Here is a 26,656-nt window from a genome sequence, read left to right on the forward strand (position 1 = left end):
GAGTTATTTGGCTACGAGTGTCACCCTGGACTACTGCCTTAGTGTTACCCCAAGATGAATCCAACAGAGACAACATTTTTCTGTATCCCTATCCTATATGTCAGCTTCCACCAGTGCCTTTTTGTGGGACAGCACCTGTTCTGTCCCATAACACTAGCCAGTGCCTCAATATTGCTGCAGACTGTATGTTTCTGCTGCACACAGATCAGGTGGAGAGTTCATGCTCTTACATGGCTGTGTTTATTTCTTCATTCTGTTTTGTTGTTGCTGTTTTTAAGAATGGCAACAGCAAGATTACAAAGAATGTGGGCAAATATTCAGCACTCTGCCCAGCAAGGAGCCCATCTGCTCTACAATGGAGGAAGCTGAGCTCACCTGTCAGAGGAGACCGGTCGGCCATCCTTCATCCACTCCACTCTGGAGAAGGGGGACAAGCCTGTCTTGCAAACCAGCTGGATGTTTTGTCCCACAGCTGCTGTTACAAGAGAGGGTTTGGCTTCCTCCAGGATGGCTCTGAAAGAGAAAGTGATTTCTTTTGCACGTCTGCTACCCTCCCTTGCTCTGAGTCCTCTAATGAGGCTCTGGATGAGACACAACCACAGGGCAATGCAGGACTGGTTTCCCATTCAGCTCTTACCAGACACACCAATCAACATGTGGGGATCAGTCTCCTACATGGCAAAGGCTGCTCTGGACAGTCTGAATGTTACAGCATCTCCAGGAAGAGAGAGTTCTACACTCCTCCCTTTGGAAGGAACTAGGTTCAGCTCAGCAGACACAGCTCCAGTGCAGACATTTAGATCTAGCTCTACAAACTCCTGATTTTTTTGGGGGGGACACATCTGGATCCTGACTCAAACTCTGCATCTGAGATAAAGACTTTGAAGCCAAGAGAGTCAGATAAATTTGTTGGCCAGAACAAGAAAACCACCTCTATGGATTCTCATTTACAGTGTAGGAATGCCTCCCAGACAAGGATCCCAGCATCCTGCGTTCTTTCCATGCACTGTACCTTCCAGTGCTGTAGGGAGCAGGGACAGTGGAAGGAAAGATACAGGAGAAAACTCCAGCACCTGAATAACCTCACGTAAAGGGCTGCATGGCCAGTCCATTGCATGGCATTCCCAGTTAGCTGCTCCCAACTGGGGCAATACTGTCACTCCAGAGGAAGCTGCACTAATGCTTCATGATGAGCTGGCAGAACAGGAAGAAAAAAAATCAAATAAAACCATCACCTGTGCAGAGCCCGCACTGGGAAAGAGCCTGCAGATGCTTGGTGTCCCTCTGTCATGGAAACATCTGCTATCAAAGGTGTTTGCCTCTGCTTGCCTTCACTGGGCAGCACCTGCTGGCCTCTGCTGCTCTGTCTTTCTGAGGGCCCAGGCCGGGCTGTTTCCCATGAGTGCGGCTGGCTCAGGTTGTCTGATTGGCTTTGCTGGGTGCCCCACCGAGGCCTCTCCAGTGCACCAGTCCTTGACAAAGACCCTGGCAGCATTTCACTTCTCCAGCTGTCCTGTCTGTGGCTGTCTTGTGTGGGATATGAGGCCCCATAGGTTCTTCCTTCTTGTCTGTGACTCTCAGACTCTCTCAGCGGTGGCTGCTGTCCCGGTGCATCCCATGTATGAGAGTGGGAGCCAGTCTGCAGGTGTTGCAGGGCTCCCACACCAGAAGGTGGCTGGTGCTCCAGAGAACTGACCCCCCCAGATCTGTGGCAGGATCTCATGCACTCCTCCTCCGAGACAAAGCTGTTTTTATTGCCGTGACAGCCGCCGTACCAAAACAGGTTGCACTTGCCAACAACAGGCACGAAGTACCAGCGAGTGGTCCAGTTTGCACAGGAGCCATGGGCACTGGGTAGCAGGCACATGAGAGGGTATGCTACCAAAGAGAGGAAGCAGAGGGAGATGTGAGGCTCATGAAGCACACAAGTCTGCATGCTTTACGTCACTTACCTACACGATTTGATGGGCCTTCTGGGAAGAGGGAAGGTGGGAAGGTATTGAGTTATTCAGCTCTGTTTTGAAATTGAGCAGCTGCTAACATTTCTCTCTGCCCCGATTTTACCACTGATGGAAGAAGAACCAAACTCAGAGATATTTCTGAATCTAGATACTAGACAGATTCTTTACAGCCTTTCTCAGGGAATTGTGCAGCTCTGAGGCTTCCTTTCTTGCAAGGGTCATGTGGCTGCCATTTGCACATTTTCAGCCCACAAAGCAAGTGGATTAGACCCAGTTGTGAAGCCTCATGCATTACAGAACATTCCTGCACACATCAACATAAACAGGAGCACAACCTAATGTGCTCCATGTCACAGGTATCACAGCCACATGCTGACAAATGCTGGGTACAGGGCTCTGATGGAGAGCAGGGATCTTTGTAGGGGTCCCTTGCCAAGCTGTAGTTGAGCAGAGAGGATCCAGAGAGCTTTCCCTAGGGCAGTTCTATAGGGCTGGCCACTAGCAGTCTCTGTGCTGCAGCAAAAAGGCAAGGCAATGGAGCAGCAACGTGCCTGCAGAGAATGCAGGCAGGAAGGAACTAAAGGAGCAGGGATGCTTTTCCCAGCAGCTCTGGTGTCCCCACAGTCCAGTGGGCACAAGACCAAACTCTACTGCCTAAGCATCCATGCAGCCCTGTGCAACACCTCCATCCTTAGCTGTAGCTTTCATTCCATCCCTGTCCATGGGCCATGTGAAGGTTGAGCATAGTGCCAACTCAACAGAGAGGTCCTACTTCTCCTAACTAGTTTGGAGTACTCCAGGCTGCATCAGAGTGTCTTCTCAGAGGCAAATAGCTGCCCAGAAGTCCTACAGACTAATAAATGCTCTTCTCTCCAACTGTCAGCAGAGGACAAGAATTTCTGTGGTAGCTGGTAAACCTGAACCATCTTGCTGCTCTTCTATATCCCCTCCACGCTTCTCCTGCCCCAGCCACCAGGCAGGATTTTCTTTCCAAAGAGATAATTGACTACATTTCACAGAGCAGAGCCTCTACACAGGAAGCTTCCATACACTTCCTGATACTCCTCCTACATTGCTAAACCAAGAAGCCAAAGCATCACTTACGGTAGCTGGGCCTATTGAGACATCCTTCCCCTTGAGGACCTGAAGCTGAAGCGACATTGTCAAAACAGCAGCCGTACATGGAACTGCGGCACTCGCCTGAGGGGTGCTGCTGGGACAAGGCTTGGCTTGCCTTAGAGACAGAAATTGAAAGCCAAAAGTTATCATGCAGATATGAGGACAGTAGCACATGCAAGGCACTGTGTTCAAGCTGTTGTCTGCAGAAGGACAGCTGTTAGAGGAACCACTGTTTGTTTGTTTGCCTCCTAGAGGCTTTCATGCTGGTAAGGGATGGGAAACTTGGCTGTCAGTCACGGAGCCAGGGCTGAGCTGCTCTGCAGGACAGACCTAACCAGTGCAGGAGCAGGCCATTTTTCTCAGCTGGTCCCACCAAGCATCCCAAACTATGAGAGGAATTACATCCCTGACTACTTTGTCCACAATTAATCTGCACAGTTGATAATGCCCATGTTTTCCCCATTTCTTTTTCTCCTAGAAATTGGACAGCAAGATTCTGACTGACAGAAACTTGATTACTCAAGATTATTTGATCAGTTTTACACAGGATGGTCTTCTGCTTCTCAGATGTCTCTCAACCACCTATTCTGTACCCTGTTCACAGAAAATCACAGGTGGATGCCCCATACTGATCATGAGCAAAGTGGACCAAAGGCATTGATGCCATGCCTAGAATATTGGTTCTCCAGTGTTACTGACAGAGCTGAAGCACAACAGAAATCCACAATGCAAGTCACTAGGGCCAAACTGATGGACTCCTAAAATGCAAAGAGCTTTTGTACTTACCATTGGAGAGGCTGTAGTGGGCTGATTTCTGCTCACTTGACCATATTGTGGGCATCCCATGTTGTTTGGGCCCTGGGCAGCTGATACTCCATCAGGACAGCACCCATACCTACAGGCAGAAGGGCTGCAGCAATACCTGACCTGCCTGGCTCAACAGGCACAGGCTGTACATTTCAGAAAGCCTGCAGGAAATGCAATGCTTCCCTGCTCAGGCCCATCTACTTCAAGCTACCTGTTTTGGTGGCAGGTGCTGAAGGGGCAACCTCTCCCTAGAGGGCCCAAAGCTGGAGTGCGTCCATCTGGACAGCAGCCATGTGGGCTCCGACGACAGTGCTGAGAGCCAGTCCCTGCAGAGGGACCCTCAGAGTAGCTGAGCCGGTGAGATCCCAATGAGTAGGACTGGGAGTCCCGACGAACAGGCAACAAGTTGATGCCATCGTCCTTGTTGGATGGGATGTGGTGGTTCCCAGAGGTACTAAGGATCATGGGGCTCTCAGGGAGTGTCCTTTCATCACCAGAATCTGGGGAGAGAGCTCATTAAAGCATGCAGGTGAGCACCAAAATCTGGTAATTTTCCTCATCTCTGCTCTCTTCCACCTGCCCAAGGCTACAGGGCAGGCTTTTCTGCATCAGGAAATGTGAGTCTTCTGGCCCATTTGCTCATTGCCCTGAACATCCCTTCTGCTCTCCTATGAGAAACCAGCTGCCGCATTACTGTGGCCCCCTCACATTATCCTTTCATCTTCCTATGATCTATTTTGGGCAGCATTTCTCTCACACAGCATTTCATTCATGTTGCCAGAACCCGGGATCTCCAATTATACAAAGCCTTCTGCATGGACAGATTTAAACACTGCTCACTATTAGTGTAAAAAAAATCCACAGTTTGTCCCTGGCTCCATGAATTTCTAGAAGCCCATGAAAAGAATGACAGAAATTAAGAAAAGGAGAAACCTGCAGCCTACCATAACCTATTTAAAGTTCACCACCATCAAAACCCCAAACTACCAAAATTCTTTCAAACCTGTGGCAGGGCTGTTTGGGTTGTAACGTGTAAGCGAGGACTGGCGAGTGACATCATATCCCATAGTGTCCTGCATACTGGGGACCTCTGCAAAGAGAGACAGAAGCAAAATGAGTGCAGTGAGTCCAGTCCCATGCTCTAATAATTGCAAATGCACCTGGGAGTCAACAGGAGACTGAAAGTTGATGAAATCATGTTTCTTCTCCTGGCACAGCTGCTGAGCAGCAGTTGGATTCAGATGGATTGTCAGAACAGTGAGAAAGTCAGCATTTCAGCTCTGGCATGAAGATCTAGCAAGCAAGATCTTCAGAGCAGTTGTGAGTCCTTTATAGCACTGGTCTACAGAGGGATGAGAACTGGCTGTAAATTTTTGGCTTCTGAGCGTGCCCAGGTTTCCATCCTTTTGACTGGGAGTTCTGGGGTCAGCCTGCAGCACACACAGGGAGAGAGCAATCAAAGAATACTGAATTCAAAGCAGGGACACAGCAGTGCTGTTCCCAGGCCTATTACATACACTTCAAACAGCTCAGGTAGTGGGGTTCTGATGTGCACAAAACAAATGTGGGGGATGGAGAGAGGTAGGCAGGCAAGAAGCTGGGGATGTAAGCTGGTGCAGAACCGGGAATTTCTGCTCCTAACCAGAAGTGCCTTGGGAAAAGCTAGCCGTGCAGCAATACCACTCACGCTGTGGCAGGTAGCAGGGCTGCGTGTTGCAGCTACCCAGGGTGGCTGGTTTCTGTGGCTGGATGGCTTTGCACATCTCAGGGCTGTAGAACTTGGAGTCACCATCAGCGCAGATGACCTGGCGTGTCCGGATGCCTGAGCTGCAGCTCTTCGAACACTTGGGCACAGAGACAAGGCAAGTGAGCAGGCAGCAGAGGCTGATTGCAGAAGCCTCACAGACCACAAGTGTGGAACAGCTGCATGATTAGCTGCAGGCTGAGCACAGCTTCTTCCACCAAGTGAAAGCAAACAATATTACAGCTGGATTAATCTCAACAATTTGAAACCCATACTTTAAACCTTTTCACCAAACGTTGCACCCAGCCCTGAAGCATTAGGCTCTGAGCCTGTGACATCCCAATTGTCTGCTGTGGTGTGGCAGAGAGCTGGAACAAACTATTCCAGCCTGACCTGAAGACATCTCAATACTTTGGGGATCCACCACCTGTGAGATCAGTTTTGAACTATGCACTCAAGAGCATACAATGGGGAAGCAAACCGATGGCTTTCTTGTAAGCCATTAAGCGGAGTTAATCTGGCTGAAAGATGTAGATGAAGACAGAGCAATGAGAAGCAGCTCAGGGGAGGGAATGAGGTCACCTGTGTAACCCACCTGCTCATGCAAGATCTACAAAACCTGGGAGACCATTTATCACACTTATCAAAAGGCCTCTAGTCTGCCTCTGAATATCGGAAAGACAGGGACCAAGAAAGATCAGATTAAGGTATGCAAAGAATTGGGAAGCAGCAGCAAGGGTGGATTGCTTCAGCTTATTGGCTGCATTTTGCCACTGTCACTGAAACTATAATCCCCACCTCAGATTTATTTTTGGAGCAGCTGCACATAAAGCAGGCAGCAAATTAACTGGAGCATTACTAGCGCCAGTTACAACACAACTGTGAGCCAAGGGACTGGTAATGAAGCAGCAGATATTCTCAGACTCAGCCAATGTGCAGACTGCACAGGGCAAAGTGTGTTTGCAAGGACCACAGCAACATAATCAGGTACTTCCAACCTGTGAAAGTGTGATGCTCACCAGGCCCCAGTCTCCAACATGCCAGCCAATTTCCTGGATGCAGTTCTCCTTAAGGCAGGGCTGGGTGGCCAACGGCTTTGGCTCCATTAGGCAAGCGAAGTCCTGAGCCTGAGAGCCCTGTTGAGTTCTGCAGGTAACAGTTCGGGTCTGGACCCCTTCTCCACAGCTGGCTGAGCACTGCAGAAAGGAGTCCAAAAAATACAAAGAAGCACCTGGTTTCCACTTGCATTTCTATGATGTGCTCCTTAGCATTAGGGCAGGGCACCACTTTGAGATGGCCTAAACCAACTAAACACCATTATCTTCTGGGATGGGAGTAGCTCTTTGTGCTGCAGAAGAGACAATAAAGTATGGTGGGTATGGTTTGGGAGATCGGGAGCTCACTGGATCATTTTGGCTTAGTACTGCAGGCTACATTAAGAACAACAAATGACAGGAAATACCTGGAACCTCCTGCTATTTACTCCTGATTAAAATCGGCTCAAGGTAAAGAACTCAAGGGAAAATAAAAACATTAGGTTCTTGCATTGTTCCTGTCTTCTGCCTGAAGACCGTGCTGCATGGTTTTTAGTGTGGAATGGTGACAACTTTTATAACTAGTGTATAGCTTTGTGACATTTTTGATGCCTTCCTATATTCACAGTGGTGTTTCCTGGATTCCAGCCTACTTATCCATGAATTATCAAGGTCTTTTATGATAAGCATTACCTTAGAGACAGTCTGAATTGCTTCAGGTGATCTTCTCAGCTGAGTTTCAGCAACTCCTTTGCTAGAGTGACTTTTATCTCAGAGTACACAAAATGCAGTCACTTTTGAGAACCAGAGAGTGAATCACTCGTGAAAATGTAAGCACATGTCAGTTGGTGCTTTCCCCAAATATCATTCTTACTTCACAACCATGTCATCATCTTGGTATTCACACCCCACAAGAAGAAAAGGAATTTATGGTCTTGGTTAGCGTGTCTCAAAGTTGCATTTTATGCTGCTGCACCACTCAAAGTACCACGACATGATCATAATGAGTCAAATTCTGCAAGCATGCATGTCCTTTTTTCAAAGGAGACTGACTAGACACTACCTTTAATTTCTGAGCCTTTAGCATGTAAGATGCCTTCTAAATGCCTGGCTGAAAGCACTGAGCACAGTTTGAATGATTTCCAGTCCTGGAGATAAAGATGCCTCCAGGCATCAAAAATGTACCACGCAGCTGTGTTCAGAGAAGCCCTGCACTGTCACACAGCAAACAGCAGGTCAGTGTTTCAAGGGTATGCTGCTCACTGACTGTTGTGATTGTCACACTGCTGTCCAAGGCTAGTAATGCTGAGAAAATATGCTTGAAAATAAACAGCTCAGGCAGGAGCCATCAGCTCTGCTTTCACAGAGGAGGCAGTGTTACTGCACATCATCAGGTGATGGACAGCAACTCTCATGCCTACCCTCTGTCTTCACCAGGCCTGAGTAAGAAACTCAGCCAGTGGCAGGTCTGGTGGATCTCATAAAAATACAGGAGTGGAGAAAGCACTGGCAGACCAGAGAAGAAAGAACATGTGATGAGAGAAGCAGAGGTGCAGAGGCAGGCTAAGGTTTGAGGAACAGGGATGTGTTTGTAGAAGGGCACAGCTGCTAGCTAGCTAGCTGGAGAGCTTGCTTTGGAGGAATGTAGGGACAAGTCCTACACCTCTGCACACCATCTATCCATGGACATAGACCTTTTACAGTCCCAGAAATGGAGTCTGCCTCTTCATCCCCAGACTTTGACAAATCCTCTTTCAGTGGGTGCCAAGAGGCAGTTAGTTACCTTCTGCACATAAACTCACCTCTGACCAGGGCCCTGTGCTCCAGGTGGCACACTGTCTCATGTTGCAGGGCTGGCTGCTGCGAGGCTGCTGTGCGAAGGCCATGCACTCAGCGTTATCCACCACCGCCTGGGAGCTCTGGCCATCAAATGCCACACAGTAAACAGAGCGAGTCTGGGTGCCCCCACCACAGGTAGCTGAGCAGGGTCCCCACTCCCCCGTTTTCCACCTGCAGGTCACAGAATGAAGCAAACTCAGAGGTGAGTTCCCATTTGACCAAGCATTGCCAGCTTAGTTGTCAATGCAGAGAATGAGTCCCACTCCAGAGACAAATCCCCTGCTCTTCTATAGAGGAAACATTCATCTCCACGGCTTTTGGTCTCCTGATGTCTGCAAAAATGTTATATCAGGAAGAGAACATCAAAGATGATGATGTTCAAGGGAAAATAAATTTTAAAACAAACATACAGATACATAAATAAGAAAGAAACCAATCCATATCAGGTGAAAGAGAAGCAACCCACAGCAGCCTAACCACTCATTACCCTCCAGCCATTATTGGAAACAGTAAAACAAAGCCAAGACCTCACTCTACCTGCAGACTGTGTGTAACAGGTTGGGCTGTGCCTATAAGAAAAGGACAGCTGCTGAACTCTCTAGCTGAATGTTTAGGTGTAAAAAGGAAAACAAAGATTAATCCTAAACTTATTTCATTGGTCAGATGTGAGATGTACCATAGCAAATATCACTAACATTCTTTCACTCACTTCAGCTTCAGTCTGTTCTGACTTTCGTTCTTGGCCAGACTGCCTGCATGTCAACCCTGAACTGCAAACTGATAAGAATAACCAACTTTCTTAACAACTGCTTTGAGCTACTGATTTTCCCCTTAATATCCTTTTCTTTCTTATTCTCCTTGGGAGGATCTGTGTTTGTGTTATTTCCTGTAAATGCTTGTATAATATTGTAAATGCTGTATATTTTGTATGTATTCATTGCATTTCATTATTGCTTGTAAGACACAGCTTTCCATTTGCTTCTCCGGCTGAGTTTAGCTGTGCTTTATGTGGATGCGGGTGGATTAAACCATCACACCACTACACTATGCTAGACACTCTCAGAAGTGTTGATGAACTTTCACTGATAGCCAGTAGAAAGCTTCTTTATTCTTCCCATTGGCCAAATTCTGTAACAGCAGCACACACACAAAAGCCGCAAAAACATGACATAGATTTTGTCCTGTGTTAGGTTGCTGAAGCTGTTGCAGGAACGGTACACCCTTACTAACAGAACAGGAAATGTCCACAAATCTGATTGTTTGCATGCTCACATTCCTGCCCTTACTGCTCCTGTGTCTCAGAGCTGCCCAGATAGCTGGGAGCACAGCTTACATAGCCTGGCTTCAAGAACAACATGACGTTTCAGTCCCAGTTCCGGCATGCCATGCAGGCAAAATGCACTGCTGGTGGAGGGGGAGCTTCATGGTGATCTGCTTCTGGGCTTCTACCTCCTCATGCAGTCAGGTAAGTCCCAGCCAGAGAATGAAGGCTGTTTTCTCCCCTAGCCTTGCAGCTGCTTCCCTGGTCTGCCCTCACCATTTTCAAACTCAGTTTCAGCCAGTCAGTTCTCATTCACACTCTATCAGAAACTGCATGGCAGGCTCAGCCACATACATCTCCTTAGGACACACAGCTTTATTGCTAAAGATGTAAACATCAGCCCAAAACTGAACGGCCTTTGCTATAAAATAAAATGCTCCCTTTGCAAAGGGAGCAAATAGAAGCAACTTCGAATGATGTGGTTGCTGCATTCAAAACAAATTCATTGATCAAGGTTTTTCAGAACCTCCAGAAGGGATACTCCCCTCCTGAACCTGTATCCTGCCTCCTGACTGGATGGACTCATTTACAGTCTCCTTCAATTGCAAGACAAGACATCTCCTCTGACAACTGTTTCATTTCCTCTGCAAGACAAAGTCAACCATAAGGCTGGGACTCTCATCAGAGGGTAAAGAACTGGAAGTCCCAAGCTATTAGGAGCTTGCTGGGAGACAACTGATTTGCTTCTGATCTTTTTTACTACCCATACCTCAGCGTACATTGTAGGCATTGTATCTGGCACATCCTTATACTCATCAGTTTCTAGAGAATTTTCTGCCTCCTGCAGGACCCATGCCAAACACCGAAGAGCTTTCAAGAAACTCTGAAGGGGTTGCTACAGCACACTGGCATCCTAGCCAGTGTTTCCATCATTCAATCCACCATACTTTCTCTTCCTTCCTATTCTTTCATTTATCTTGATAAACCAAATATCTTCCAGAACATGTCTTTACTCTGCTTACAGAGTTATCAAGATAAGCAGCCAGAAGCTATGAAGAAACCATCCGCTTCTCAGTCCCAGAAGAATCGAGTGTACCAGGAGCACAAGCAACCACCAATGCAAAGCTGCCAGCCAGCACCCTCCACCATCATTTTTATCGGCAAGAATCGAAAGCAAAGCACCACCTATTGCTATCACCAGTGCCAAAAAGGAAAGCAACCACAGTGGGCAACTGGGTAGAGAACAGAAGAGAGCAGCCACCTTCTTGTGCTTTGTGTAACCTCCTTTGGCTTGTTACCTTTTCATCCGAGAGCTCCGTGCTCCACTGTGGCGCCAGGCTTGCGGCAGATAGATGTAAGAAGTCCTTCACACAGAACAAAGGATTTAAAGAACTTAAAATGAGTAGCTGCAGGCTACTGTGTATTTGGAAATGCTCCCAGGTTTCCAAGTGTCATCTCACCCACAACAGGACTTGACTCTACTGCACCCACTAGATACAGCAAGATACACAGTTAAAGCTCTGGTTACAGCTCTGAATGCCCATGTAAGAGCCAAGTGAAGCCAACTGTAAGACTGTGCCAGCCAAGGGACAAAGTGGAAATGTCTGGGTAAGGAGGTTTGAAAGGATTCCAGTGTTCATCCCTTTCTAAGAGCAAGGAATGCAGAAATGACATAAAATGACACCAGCTCTGACCTCCCAGTCTGTTTTTGCAGGCTCCAGTTCAAAAGAGAAAAAAAACCCAAACAAATAAAAAAGAGAATGCATTTCTTATGTCCTACACAGGGTAGAAGACTACCCTCCACAGTCAATTGGTCTATAAAACAAACATAGGATGTATTTAAACCCTTTCCGTGTGTACACAGACACGCTCATCACAGCGTTACCATCACCCTCTGTGACAGTTTTAGGCTATGCCTTTAAGAAAGGGAAAGTTACTGGAACACTCTGGCTGAATGTTTTGGTGTAATAAGGAAAACAAAGATATTCTAAACAAATTTCATTGGTAGAATGCAACTTTAAATTTTAGTTTTAGCTCAGTTTGAATCTCAGTCAGTCTGTTTCAGACTAGGAGAGAGATAATAGAGATAACAGAATCTATTGGGATGTGTACATCCAGTGGCCTGGCACTTCAAAATTTCAGAAGTACAGGGCCTTGGTTGACACAGGAGCTCAGTGCACCATAATGCCGTCAAATTATCAGGGATCAGAGCCTATAACTATTCTGGGAGGCACTGGTAGATCTCAAGAGTTAGCCAAGGTGGAGGTTGATAGAAGTTTAACTGGTAAACAGTGGAGGAAGCATACAGTTGTGACTGGACCTGATGCACCTTGTATTTTGGGAACTGATTTTCTGAGAGAAGGGCGTTTCAAAGACCCTAAAGGTTACAAATGGGCTTTTGGAGTAGCATCTGTAGAAGTTGATGGACAAAAAGTGAAGCTGTCTGTTAGAGCTGAGCTTTCTGATGAATCTGCAGTTGTGGGACAACATCCTTTGAAGTTTCTCTAAGAAGCAAAAACTTCCTTGGAGAGAACCATGGTAGAGAGCAGGAGAAGTGAGAGGGCCATTTTTTGTTCTTGCTTCCAAAAGCACCTCAGGAAGAGCTCTGAAGAAAGGAAATCTTACCGTTTAGTCTGGGGACAAGTCTGATGGCCACACGTCCGGTTATTGTGCGGTCGCGGTTTGCTCCTGCACATGTAGTCTGGATAAACTTCATTGTCTATGGTACAAAACACCAAACGGGACTGGAAACCTAAAAGGAAAGGCAAGACAGTACCTTGGTCAGCACAAGCCACCCAGGAGTAGGTTTGCCATGCACTGGTGGTGGCAAAACATGCTTCTACAGTAGTGCAGAATCCACACCCATCCCAACCAACCCAGAAAAGAGGTGGGTGCAGCTCTTGGTCTGTCACTCTGTGTATGAATGCTGACTTCCCACAGTATTGGAGTCCACCGGAGGGGCAAACACCCAGACTAGCTGTGTATAGCTGAGGGGCATTTTCCTCTTATTTTATGAGCTGAGACTCACAGGGAGTGCTATGTCCATATACTGTTCATCAAGGAACCCTGCATGATGTGTGCAGTACGCAGCAGCAGAGCTGGGGCCTCATGTTAGGAGGCTAGTCTTGTGAAGACAGGATACAGAGAAGAAAACTTACAACTCTTCCTGCAGGATAGAGTAGCCAGGCAAAGACAGTATCAGCACCTACAACCACAACCTGGCAAAAGCCATCAAAATGGCCATAAGTACAGAACAGAAGAGGCAGATGGCAACTCTATATACTAGTCAGCTGGAGAAGAGTTTTGTTTAATTGTACTTTTTATGGTTTGGTGGGGGTATTTTTAGCTTAAAATCCTTAACTTTGCTCAGGGAAGATTCTGGAAACTGAATATGATGTGATAGCCCAGGAGATCTGACAGCCTTCCTGAAAAGAGGAAATCTTCCAGGCTATGTTAGACTGGAATTATATAATTCAGTTATATAGGCCAGGTCAGTTTGGAGAGGACCTCTCAAAGTGGTTGAAAAGGTCTGAAAAGTACATAAAGAACTGAAGCAAAAGAAACCAAAAGCTAAATATGAACAAGTCTGAAGACCAGGGCATGGAAAATCAGACAGGACAAGGTATGAGGCACAGTCTGTCATAACTGCATGTGAGAGCCCTCCCTTGCCAAACCCTTAGCTACCTGCTGCAGATACCAGTGCTGACTTTCAGCAGGATACTGCTGCGAAGCAGCCAAAAAGGGCAGCACACAGTCCTCAGGGTGTGGATACAACCCCCTGCACCAGCCTCCAAGGACCAGGTCACGTTCTCTTACCTCCTCCACACTCAGAGCTGCACTCACTCCAGGAGCCATAGCTCCAGCTGTAACCTGAGGCCTGACCCTGCACAGGCAGGTAGTATTCATACTGTACCCCTGGGTTTGGCTCCTGGCTGATGAGCTGTGAAAGCATGGGAGAAGGTCAGGGTCAGCAACTGTATTTTCTCCTTTACTTCTAGGGAACATTATTTTTCAGAGAAAGGTGCATTAATCCCTCTCAGCATCAGAAAATCCAGCTGCTCTTGTAGCAGTAACTACCCCTTCCTGCCCTGCAAGCCATGCCCCAGAGCCTGTCCCTCAACATCATTTGATATTGACTCTCCCTTGAAGTCAGAGCCCAAGGGAATAATTAGAATAGGATAGAATAGACCAGACCAGACCAGCCAACACAGAGGCTTACCCTGCTTCTTTCTGGGTAACAGAGTAGAAAATAGCACTATTTCTACAAGAAGACCACCTTGGTCTAGCTTGGGGGCCTACAGATTCCCGTCTTTCCCACGTGGTCCCCACCAATGCACTCCCACTGCACAAAGTGGGGGCTGCTATGGAAAGCAAGTGGGCAGGATTATCAGTGGGGGATGAGCATAGCTACTTACCTCAATAACAAGGGGTTCTGTGGTGGGACCCCGGGCACGGAGGAGCTCTGGGGCCAGGTCACCCTCTGAGCCACGGTCATAGTGCATAACTGTGCTAGCTACCTGCAGCGCTCGGCTGAAGTCGATTGTCCAGTGCCCATTCAGGTAATAATCCCCTCGCACGTTCTTGACAGCTGCACAAACCCACAGAGAAGAAACAGCAGTAAATTAACGTATCTATAACCTGACATTGCCTCCAGATATCACACAACTGAGCCCCCTCCAGGCTTTCAGGGTACTGGTAATCCACAGAGCTCTAAGCTCTGCCTTTGAGCTCCAGCTCCTTTACAGCAGTACTGCAGCATTTAAGTGTGGACATCTAATAAAGCAACATCTACCAAAGAGGACCATAAGAACTCTACAGGGATGCTCCAGTTTCCTCTCAACACTGTGTCGCAAGTAAAGGTGGCCATCATCCTCCAACAGTGCTGTCCCCTCATACACAGCTCTCTTGCCAGAAGCTGTTTCACATCCAGAGAGTGGTTCTTGACAGCTTTGCTGCAGACCAAGCACGTTTTGCTGCACAGCCAAACACCTTCAGCAAATTACACCCTATCTCTGCATTCCTCACTCTTAGTCACTGATGGAAGTGACTTCTGATGGAAGAGTCAGAAAACAAAAGAGTATTTCCTTTCTCCACTGCAATTTCCTCTGCCTTGCCCAGAAAGCTGGATGACAGGAGTAATTAGGGTTTACATTCAGCAAGCAAACATCAGAACTCATAACCAAATTTTGCTGTATCACCTAGATTCCTTGTAGGTTTCATGCAGGAAGTCTGAATGTACTTTGGGGGTTTTTATTCCCCAGTCAACAGCAAGATCACCACAGGAGAGAAAACAGATAAACCTGAAGTCCAAAGGTGAGCATCACTCTCACTTCAAGGATACTCAATATACAGATTCTGATTTTCAAAGAGTTTTTCCCTCTGCCGTATCAAGCCCTCAGGGTAAACATCCCCAAGACCAGAATACCTGAAAACCACATCTTAAACACAATGGCTAGAATCCAAATGGCTGAAACACAGGTTCCAACATCAGTCTTACCCAGGAAGTTCCTGCTGGGCTTAACCTCCTTAATTTGGATGCTTGTGGCTCCCACAGGGATGATGAAGATTTGATTGTAACCTGAAAAAAAGAGAAAGGGGTTATTTAAGATCTGTGTGTTCACGCCACATAGTCACTCTTCTGTGCCAAAGATGCTCATGGTTCCATTGGTGCCTGAACAGCTGCGATGGGTTTTATGATGGTGGCCTGAAGCATTTCTACTGTCACTTTATCTGCATTCTGAATAGCTTTACCCTACACTATCCAGAGGTCAGTCCAATATGTAAAACACTCCAGTTACAGCTCAGAAAAGTAAGAGCAGTGGGCAGGGCAAAGTCCATTTCTTGGATTTTAAAAATCTTTGAAAATTTAACAGTTATCATATTGGAGAGATCTGACCACAAGTGTAGTTGTTATCTTGAAACCTCTCAAAATTGTCCAAATGCAGAAGATGCAGTCTCACTTCTAGCCTTGCACTCATCCTGGTGGGGCTATCAAGACACTGGACAGGGGAACAGCCTTATGAAGGAGGTATATAGATATGTTCACATGGTGCATTTATAGCACCTTCTGGAGAACAAGCAGGGAAAGACACTAGCAGCATGGCAAGTACTTCACTCTGTAGAGAGACTAATGAAGTGATTCATAGGATAAGGCCATCAATACATTTTCCAGTGCTAAGGCAGCTAAAGGGCCATACGCCACATATTTCAAGTGAACAACAATCTTGTGAGCAGGTCTGCCCACCAAGCCTTGCAACAGCTTGACTTTAGGTTCAACTCTCTCCTCCTCACCCGCCCAAACTACCTAGATCTCTGTACCTTTGGGAAGGCTGGGCACATCAAAAGTGCCCTTCACATTGTAGCAGGTGCTGCCATCTCCTCCACACTGTAGGCACTTGTCCTCCTTCTTGGCAGATTCTAGCATGTTATCACAGCCAACAGCCTGTCAGAGCACAGGAGCACTGATATGAATGAACCATTATGACAGAAGAAAGAAAAAGATGGCCAAGTGCTGGACTGATGTAATGAGAAAGTCTGAATTTAGGGGAGTCTGAAAAGTCATGATAAGGCAGAGGAGGAGCTGTCAGAGAAAGGACAGATTTGTCATCATCTATTTTACATTCAGAGACAGATAAATGCTGTCCACATGTTTCCCAGTACCTTGGAAATGGAACTATTTTCCTTTTTTGATGCTATTACAGAAGGCAAATTACAACCAAAGGAAGCAACAGAAAGACTGATGGGCCCATGGTAAATAAAGGAAGCAACAAGTTGACTAACCCGACAAACTCCCTCTACACAGATGTCCCGCTTTCCAGGTTCACAGGTAGTCCCATCTACCACTGCTGCTTTGTGCCTGTAGTAGAAGTTTTCTCCATTGGGAATACAGTTTAACTCACACTTATTAGGTGCTGGTAGGAGAGAAGAAAGCAAACATTATATATAGTACGGTGAATAGCTTGATAATGCACCATGAGCTTGGTTTTAGATCATAGGCACAGAGACAGAGGGGTGGACTGGATGATCCTTGAGGTCCTTTCCAACCTGGTATGTTATGAATAGAATAGAATAAACCAGGTTGGAAGAGACCTTCAAGATCATTGCGTCCAACCTATCATCCAACACCATCTAATCAACTAAACCATGGCACCAAGCACCCCATCAAGTCTCCTCCTAAACACCCCCAATGATGGTGACTCCACCACCTCCCTGGGCAGCACATTCTAATGGGCAATCACTCTCTCTATGAAGGATTTCTTCCTAACATCCAGCCTAAACCTCCCCTGGCACAGCTTGAGACTGTGTCCTCTTGTTCTGGTGCTGGTTGCCTGGGAGTAGAGACCACCCCCAGCCTGTCTACAACGACCTGAAGGGAGGTTGTAGACAGCAATAAGGTCTCCCTTGAGCCTCCTCTTCTCCAGGCTAAGCAACCCCAGCTCCCTCAGCCTCTCATAGGGCTTGTGCTCCAAACCCCTCACCAACTTTGTTGCCCTCCTCTGGACACACTCCAGCAAGTCAACCTCCTTCCTAAACTGAGGGGCCCAGAACTGGACACAGTACTCAAGGTGCGGCCTAACCAGTGCAGTGTACAGGGGCAGAATGACCTCCCTGCTCCTGCTGGCCACGCTGTTCCTGATATAGGCCAGGATGCCATTGGCCTTCTTGGCTGCCTGGGCACACTGCAGGCTCATATTCAGCCTGCTGTCAACCAGCACCCCCAGGTCTCTCTCTGCCTGGCCGCTCTCACCCCAGCCTGTAGCACTGCATGGGGTTGTTGTGGCCAATGTGTAGAACCCGGCACTTGGATGTGTTCAATCTCTTGTTAAACAAGTGTGAATGATAACATATCGAAGCTCAGAGCAAGGACTTCTGGTTCCTGCACCTGAGCTGGTTCCTCAAGAAAGTATAGGCCAATTGAAAATGATGTCATATTTTCTGAAGCACTCAATTATATGCATTTGTTTCTCCTCTACCCTGATAACATTCTTTGGCCAATATTGAAAAATACAGCAGAGCCTCTTCTTTTCTAATATTTTAGGAACTACTGTCAACCAGTTCCAGTTTTCTTGAGCAATGTTTCTGAAAGAATGGCTGTTACCAGAGACAGCTTAGTATTGCTGCACTGGGAGCTGTCTCTAGTCCATGCATCCAACGTCTACATGAGAGCTATGCTTTAGCTGTTGGCAAAAAAGATTTATTCCATGCCAACCCATCCCTGAGTTCCAACTAAGGAAGTATCCTACAGGGATATTACAGCCAAAAGCATTACAGCCACTTCAAAACATACTGCTGATAGTTAGGGATTAAATGTCACCCTACACATTTATCATTACCTCCATAATATGGAAGCCACTTGTATTTCTTTCCTTGGAATTCTGTCCCATCAAACTCTGCACACTGCTCTGCTCGGAAGTCCCGGGAGCCTTCTGGGCAGCTCTGTTTGGAGGAGAAAATGTGTGTATTGGGCAAATACAAAAAAGGAGGACAATTAAGTGTACAACACAATGTTGGTTTTTTTATTTGTTATTGCTCCTGTACAAAACCAGGGGCATTAATTCAATATGTTTTTGAAGGATAGTGTTGGAGAACTGCATTCACTAGTGATGCAAGAGAAAGAGAAACTAATCATGACATTACTTTTGAACAAGGATGCTGTTTTACTGGGGACAAAGAACAACAGACAATCAAATCCAAACACTGGAGCAGAGTCAGAGCACTGTACCTGAATGTTGCATGACTGATAGCTTCGAGTTGGCCCAGCACAACTGGAAGCACCTTCTGTCCTGAAAGACAGACAAACAATGTGAAACACTCTGAAGAACACATACACACACACACAAAATCATCTCATGGCAGATACTACAAATCACCTTCACACTGAGCATATCCACCTCAGTTTCCTGAAACCACAAAATAACTGAAATGCACTTGGTTTGCACTAAAGCAAGCTGGCACCTTCTAGTGTCATTTTCTGCTGTGGTTTGCACTCTGGCATGAATGAGACACACACCATGAATGACTGCAGCATAGCTCTTCAAGATCATATTTCAACTAAACAATGGAAACAGAACTTTAAGTCCTTCCCCTTACAGTCAAGGTGTCCATACCAGAACCATCTTGTGAGCAGCAGGAGGGTAGTAGCCAATTCAGAATAGATAGGCACATCACCTGTCATCCTGTTTATGTGCACACCAGGCCCATTAGCAGGAAGAGCCAAACACACCTATGTGAAGTGTGCAACACCCTCATTCCAGTCAAATTACTGCAGTTAAGAATTATGGAGAATAACAGTTATGAAGGAAATGGAAATGAAAAGGCAGCCAATGTTTAATACCACCACTCTTAAAGTGGAGAGACAGGGATTCTGGCAGTTGCATACTATAATGGGCAGTCTTCAAAAGAGACCTTTCTTTATCCTGAGTGGCAGGAAGTAGTGTTCCAGATCTCTGGATTGCCTTATTAAACAAACAAACCAATCCACACCCCAAAACCCAAAACAAACCAAAAAATCCCTCTCATTTCTCATAAAGAGGTTGGATTTCTACACACACACACCCCCCACCCCCTTTCTTCGTTTTTATCCACAGCAGATTTTCTATGGTCTGTCATTCCCAACAGGTACAGTCCCAGCCACCATCCTCACTGCATTTAACCCAGCTGCAAATGAGATGGCAAAGTGTTAATGCTGCTTGAGCCAATTTCAACCTTCCATTTCTTTTGCAACAATCTACTTTCCTGGGAATCATAAGCCTGAGGAAATCTTGGCACAGTCACCAGCTCTTGGTAGACAAACCTGCTGCTCTGGATTGTTGCCCCTCTCCCTCAAGCTTACTACACTAGACCTGACTGAACAGCTCCTGCCATACCAATCACTTGATTGCACCCCCTCAGATCTCAGCCACCACTGTGCTCTACCAAAGGAGCCAAAGCAAGGATGTGTCAAGAGAGCTGTTGAAAACAGCAGTGACAAGAGGCTGAGGATTATCTCAGTCTGGACTCAGGTGACTTAATCCCCTGGAATAAGTAATTTCTGTTCTGGATGTATATTGGAACCTAAGTGCAGGAGCTCAGTAACAGAAAAACATACTTAAGGAAAGGAAAAGGAGGCTAGCTTCACCTCTGGGAGTAGCAGTGCCGTTCCCGAAAGCTGACTCCACCACCACAGCTGCGACTGCATCCGCCCCATTCACCCCAGCTTCCCCAGACATCAATCTGTCGTTTCATCCGGTGGCCCTGCAAATAAGGAAACCCAGACATATCAGAGAGAGATGGCATCTCAAGAAAAAGACAATGAAAGTGAAGCAGAGCTCCTGTGTATTCTCTTGCAGAGAGACTGTTTTGCTGGGCTGTATTCCTAGCATGAAAATTGGCAGAGAATAATCCATTGAAAATGCCAAGTCTTTAACATCAGAGTATCGGCTTCCTAAAGCTATATAGCACATCCAGTTTTATAATCTCCCCTAAACTGTTACAGTTTGTCTGTTCACAGAATCTCATCACTTTTTAATAACCATCTGAAGGAAGATAACGTCTCCCTCTTAGCCAGGCAGGGAAGGCAAATCATTACTTCAGGGACTATCAACATCATCACTCCACACCATGTCAACAAGAGCCACTTAATCCCAAATCCTTGGCTCCAAGACAGATTCGTAAAAGAAATAAAAGAAGCATCAAGTAATCCCCCAGAACACATGTTTTACTGCAACAAAATTCCATACATGGACCTTTCCCTCCCTCATCCAACTGTGTCCAACGATCACGTCAAGGTTTAGGCCATCGTTAGCTACAGCCTCAATCAATTTTGTGTTTAGAAAGTCTGAATGGATTAGTGACATTAAGAGAATCAAGAATGACATTACATACAAGAAGTTACAAGTGGAATAGAACCAACCACAAGACAAGTGTCTTAGAACAACATGAAACACTGTATTTTGGGGAAAAAAGGACCTACTGCAGCTGATGGAATACACAGAACACGGGTGTTTAGAGGGAAGAATAGGAAGATTCTGAGAAAAGAAAAAAGAATAGTTGCAAGATGCAATGGGATTAATTCCACTCAGTAAAAGAAGGTAAATGCAGGGCTACCAAGGAGTGACACTGTAAAAACAGGGCTTGCTGTGCAGCCACATCTGTAGGGCACTCTCTCTCTCTCTCTCTATATATATATGTATGTAACACAACTGAGAAGGAAACTAATAGCATTTGGGCACTCAGAGATCTGGAGCAGCAAAAAGTGTGCAGGAAGAGAAACAAAAGGTAAAAAAATTCCTTTCTGCACACAGACTCCCATGAAATCCACACAACCCCTGTGTCTGGGTCCCAATTCATCGTCTAGTTTCACACATCTCTTTTGACTTGAACACAGCATCCTGTGTTTCCATTCTCTGAATTTCCCTGTTCATGCTGTTTCCATTCTTTCCTGTCATCCTCCTGCATCCTCATGTACACTGTTCTCTGATAATCACCCAGCTAGTACTTGCCATCGTAAGGGGTTTCCACTTGAGTGGAGGAACATCCTAGGAATGGAGAAACTCACCACGGCAAGAATATTAACTCCACTCAGCAAGCATTTTCCACATACCCAGGTTACTTTCCAAGGCCTACAGAGAAGGCACAAGCTCCTCACTTTAATTTTCACTTCAGTTAACAGATAGCTGCTTTTACATAAGACATCCAGGTCTCTGCTAGAAAAATAGGAGCCAGCCTCATAAATTCTCCTGGTGAGACTCAGGGGTTAAATACCTCTTTGTCATTTAACCACTTTTTGCAATTTTCTACACATAGTCCCCGCCAGACACATGCCTCTGAGTTACAGCCTTGTTTCTCTTTTTCACCCTAGTGCTGGCAGAGCAAGTCAGAGAGATTAGCTGATCATATTTATGCACATACTACCAAATTATCCACCCCACATTCCTCCTCTTACCAACATTGCTCTAACATGAAACACTTTCTTCCTAGCACATGCCATTTGATTTCCTTCACACTACCTCTTCAGTATTTTTCAGGACAAGTTTTCTGGTTCAGGCTAACTCTGCCTTCCCCCTACTCACTCAACAGCACTACCTAAGTTACAGCCACTTTACATACCTTCTTCTCTGCCAAGTCAACATCTCCCTGACCCCTTGCCAAACCCTTCTCCCATTCTTACATTCCAGATACTGAGCTCAGTGTTTGTGTTTTTCATTCTTATTTGCCTTTCTGGGAGTAATCCCATCAACAGAGCTTTAGCTTTCAGCAAGGTGTCTTATTTTCCCAAGTTTTTCTTTCAGACACTTAATTCCTCCCCCTGTAATTCCTCCTTCTTTACTCTCAAAAGAATGAAACATGCTACCACTCTGTTTCTCTGCTAGTCCTCTGTATCAGCTGACTGATTTAGGAGCTGTATTAGCTCACCCTGGAAACAAGGGACCTTTCAGTCAGCATCAGGGAGAAGAAAACATGTAGATAAAAATCCAAAGGAAGAGTATTTGAAAGTCAGATTACTGGAAGACAATTAGGATAGAAAACCCTTCCCTGACACACACCCCCCAATCTGATAAATATTCCAATATCCCTCCTACAGAAGTAGCATTCTTTATTCCTTCTACAGGGGGTGAAATCTGCAGGGACTCTTTGTCGTGAGGCTTATGCATCTGCAGAGTGCAGGAACAATCATTTTCTCCCATCCCTCCATTTACACCCACCCCAAAAGGAGCATCAGCCAGTAGAATCCTCCCAAAGCTGTATAGGGTTAGAGAAATGTTTCAATAGGGACCCAGCGCCCACATTCAGGAGTCTGTGCACAGTCCTCATTACTTCAGTAGCTGCATGTGTATACAGGCAAATATAAAGCTGCATATTTATTCTAAATCAGAAATCTATTGTTACAAAGTATTTTTAGATGCTGTCAGTTAGCTTCTGTTCCAAAAACCTCGTTCTGCTCTCTTCAGACTTCAGAGTGCTTTTATCTGTCATCAGACTAAATCCCAGTCCCCCCTGGACCCCAGCATTTAAAATCTACAAAATCCATCACTGTTAGCAATTCATTTGGTTCCATTCCTCCCTTGCTTCAGCCTAACATGCATGCAAGAACACAGCCCTTTTATCTGCATTAAGGATGTATTTTAATGTTTCAGAAAAAGCAAGTGAAAGTTTACAGCCATCTTACTTGACTTACAAAAGATGCAGAAAGGACAGTTGGTTGATGCCAAACTGCTCTGTCTAGATGCACAGAAATGCATCCCTGCTGGGGATATTGATGATGTGCATGACTCCACAAGCTCTCACAGCTCATTGGTAAACAGGCTGCTGCGGTAGAAAAGTTTAGAAGGACAATGATCTCACTTTTATGAGCACTGCATTGCTTTCATCAGTTTTATCAATTCCTAGATAGATACATTGCTGATGTAATTGCAACATCTGCTATTATCAGGCCAACTACATTTGATATAATCAGCAAGTGAAAAAGTTGTGCCACTGAGTCATAAAGACAATTCCAGAATGCATGAGACAAAAGAATTCTGGAAGAGGGTCCTAGATAGCACAATATAGAACATGGAACGTTTATTCTTATATATGAAACATGCACAGGAAGAAAAGTTATGGACAAGGCTCAACTCAGAAAATGTTGGTAGTAAGGAACACTTCAAAAAGGGCCCTGGAAAGACTTCTCAGTCTGATGAGATGGATAGGAAACTATGTATGGGAAGAAGACTGCTTCCCAGACTGATGCATTGCAGGCATGCAGTGATCCACAAAATTCATATAACCAGATGCAGACTCGCTTCAACTCAATTACTAGCAAGCTATCAAACATGCATTTACTATGCAGTCCAAAGTAACTAGTGAAGGTCTGCAGCTTCAAACAAACTAAATCCTACCCAAGCATTAGTGTTTCCCTTACTCGTTGGCCATCTTTGAATGCCTAGAGAGAGTGAACCTGAATTATTCTGCGATACTTTGTGCTGCCTTTCCAGACTGACAAGCAGCAACAACACATCATGTTACACCACTCCAACAGCTGCTGCTCGAAGCACACAGTTACTGATACTCATGCTATGCTTGGCAAGTTCTGGACAAGGCTAGTGCTTGCTTTTAGCTCAACAGGTCACATAGCCTTAGCTCATTGGGCTGCAACCAAAGCACCCTTTTGGACACTGAAAAGTTGTTACTGTGACTTGAGCTACATCACAGAGTTACTAGGTGTTGTGAATATGCCCTCAGAAAATGAGCGGCAGATACACCAATGAAAATATATGTTACATTTATTTATAAACTCTGTAACGGGGTATTTACAGTCACCCTTCACAGGTATCAATATCCGGTCAGTGAAACAATGTTTACAGAATGTTTAAATATGGGCACTTGAATCAAACAATTCACAGAACTTAGAATCGAAACTAATTCAGAAAGCGGCTGGGGAGGGGGTTGGTCGGTGACCGGCAACCCTCCACTCGGGGCAATCTAAACGCTACCTTAACCAGAAACTCTATAAAGAAAGGCTTGACTTACAAGCTGAGGACTTCGTGAGGTCTCCCCTTAATAATATTTATAGTCCGGAAACGTGGCACGGATGTGCCGTAAGACGGAGACAGGAAATGGCGCCGGCCGCGTGGCTGCACCGCGTGGCTGCTGCTCCTCCCAGGACACAAAGGGCTCCCGCTCGAGGGGGGCTGTGGCAGGTCAGCGACGCTGGCTCACACGGGCTGCTGGCGTTCCTCCTGCAGCAAGGGATCGCGTCGTGGTTGATCCCACGGGATACTGTCCACGGCACCGCACGCAGCTGGGTGACGGTGGCAAAGGAGCGTGAGGTTTCTTGGGGCACTGGCTTGAGTCTCGGGCAAGGTGGACTACGGCAGCACTGGCACGCACGCACTCACAGGCTCCAACACGATGGGGGGGGGGGACTCATTAACCAAACGACCCCTATTTACCATTTGCCCCAGTGAATACTGGCCCAATGAGCAGTCTGTTGCTAACGCAAGATTAACCAATGGACTAACGCCTACCAAATATGGTGTACGTATATGCTATGCCCAGGCTGTTTACCTGGACGCAGTGGCGCCAGGATCCCCCCTGTTGCCCCCAGAAAGGAGAGGGAAACAAAAAGAGGGTTAACACTCAGAGGAGTATGTTCCAGAAATGTTTGGGGCACAATCCTGACCATAAGCATCCTTCACTACACTAGGCTCTGTTCGTATCTGATACAAATCTTAGTGCAAACACTGAGAACGTGGTGGGAAATCCTTGGTGACTGCAAGATACTGTACAGTTGTTCCCCACTGGAAACAGACACTTCTGACAGCGACAAAATGAGCAATGTGGTATTACTGTTACTTCATGCAGAGTTTCCATGCCTTAAAACTACAATTAAAATCTCTCTCTGAACAGAGAGAAATTAGATTATCTCTGAAATACTGAGAGAGTATTTTTTGTAGAGTATTTCTGAAACAACACGACAACCTTTGATAAATACATGCTTTCTGGGGCTTATAGTTTTTCAAGTTGAGTTAATATTTATTTTGACACACCCCTGAACTGTAGCCCCACTGACAAAGCACATATGAAAGAAGGGTGAAAAACAAATGCTTTACAAAAGAAAGTTATCACCACAGTCATGTACTCTAATGGTTTCATTGCCAAAGTCCTGGCAAGTAAGAAATCTCCAGTGAAAAATGCAGCTCTGCTAAGTTTGAATAATAATTACTTAGAGGAAATGTAATTGCTTAGGGAAAAGTTAATGAGGGAAAGAGAGAGAAATGTCTTGTGGGCTGGCTGCTCCCTGTAGGCTGGGGGCCAGTAGCAGGGGGCTCTTCCAGGGCAGCAAGGCAAGCCAGGCAAGCCAGGCAACAGCCCCAGACCTGGGAACTGGGAACTTCCAGCTGAAACCAGGATGGGACATGAGAACGCAGTGGCTCATTGGAGCCCACGGCTGGCCTGGGCAGGGCTGTGCAGTCTCATTGAAGCATCACTGTGGCAGGAGCTGACATTCCTGAGCAGCTGCAATGGGGTCCTGAGCAGTGGACAGGGTGGAGAGAACTCAACCAGGGCCACTAAAGCTTAGTACCCTGAAGGCCCTGACAAGAACAACCTACACGGAGTATATCCTTAGACCATGCACTTCTCAGGATGTGAACCATTTCCTTTGCCTATGTCCAGAAGACCTACTCAATACCACAATGATGACTACCTGTAGCATTTCCATATTGCTAGGTCCTGAAAGTGCTGTGATTCACCACTTGTACTTGATTGAAAGAGAGCTGAAAACATTCAGCATCTTTCACACATTTCTAATGTGGATACCTGCTACTCTCCCAACAGATGCATTCTCAAGGTAAAGCTGTAACCAGCTACGCTATTAGCCAAAAACACAACGACAAAGGTGAATTAATCAGAACCACATCAGCAAAGCAATTTCTTTTAATAATTCTGCCTTAACCACTGATCTTGGCTCAGAGACAGCAGGCATGCAAAGGCCTTTGAAGGTGAAGAACACCAAGTACCATTTTAATGAATAATGAATAAGCAATCAAAGAATTGCATTTGAGCAAAACCAGAAAAACAAGAATGGAAGCGAACAAGATAGCGACAGCAGGGAATGAAGTACAAAACGGTGCGGAAGAAGAGAGTATCTTATAAAGACAAACTGCTTCACAAAGAGGAGGAAAAAAAAATACAAGGCTTCATTAGTTTTAATGGCTTGTGGTCTGCACTGAGTATGTCTCCCATCATCCTCCTCTGTTGCCCTGGCTATGGCTTGTTAGCATATCCCCTCTAACATATACATGAAAACCGATCACCTCCTCTACATCATCATCTCCTCAAAACACTTCAAGCTTCTCTGCACATCATTTAACCCACTCCCTCAAGGTTCTCATCTCTTTCCCATGTTCCCTGTGTTCACTTCCCCATC

The 26,656-nt window shown here is 46.0% G+C and overlaps 1 protein-coding gene across 1 annotated transcript in view; it reads right to left on the bottom strand.

Moving 5' to 3' along the window:
* Positions 1-26,656, bottom strand: part of PAPLN (papilin, proteoglycan like sulfated glycoprotein) — a 51,494-nt gene that overhangs the window by 7,609 nt on the left and 17,229 nt on the right. Inside the window, exons 4-21 of the mRNA XM_054161547.1 lie at positions 19,883-19,998; positions 18,488-18,548; positions 18,099-18,201; positions 16,546-16,676; positions 16,084-16,207; positions 15,263-15,343; positions 14,181-14,353; positions 13,582-13,705; positions 12,391-12,517; positions 8,468-8,675; positions 6,651-6,827; positions 5,575-5,731; positions 4,891-4,977; positions 4,099-4,387; positions 3,867-3,975; positions 3,066-3,195; positions 1,236-1,878; positions 376-513 (exon numbers count right to left, since the gene is read on the bottom strand). Of these exons, the coding sequence (XP_054017522.1) occupies positions 376-513; positions 1,236-1,878; positions 3,066-3,195; positions 3,867-3,975; positions 4,099-4,387; positions 4,891-4,977; positions 5,575-5,731; positions 6,651-6,827; positions 8,468-8,675; positions 12,391-12,517; positions 13,582-13,705; positions 14,181-14,353; positions 15,263-15,343; positions 16,084-16,207; positions 16,546-16,676; positions 18,099-18,201; positions 18,488-18,548; positions 19,883-19,998 (2,978 nt within the window). The remainder of the gene's footprint in view (positions 1-375; positions 514-1,235; positions 1,879-3,065; positions 3,196-3,866; positions 3,976-4,098; positions 4,388-4,890; positions 4,978-5,574; positions 5,732-6,650; positions 6,828-8,467; positions 8,676-12,390; positions 12,518-13,581; positions 13,706-14,180; positions 14,354-15,262; positions 15,344-16,083; positions 16,208-16,545; positions 16,677-18,098; positions 18,202-18,487; positions 18,549-19,882; positions 19,999-26,656) is intronic.

Source organism: Dryobates pubescens, chromosome 5, assembly GCF_014839835.1.
Source record: "Dryobates pubescens isolate bDryPub1 chromosome 5, bDryPub1.pri, whole genome shotgun sequence".
NCBI classification, from domain to species: Eukaryota; Metazoa; Chordata; class Aves; order Piciformes; family Picidae; genus Dryobates; species Dryobates pubescens.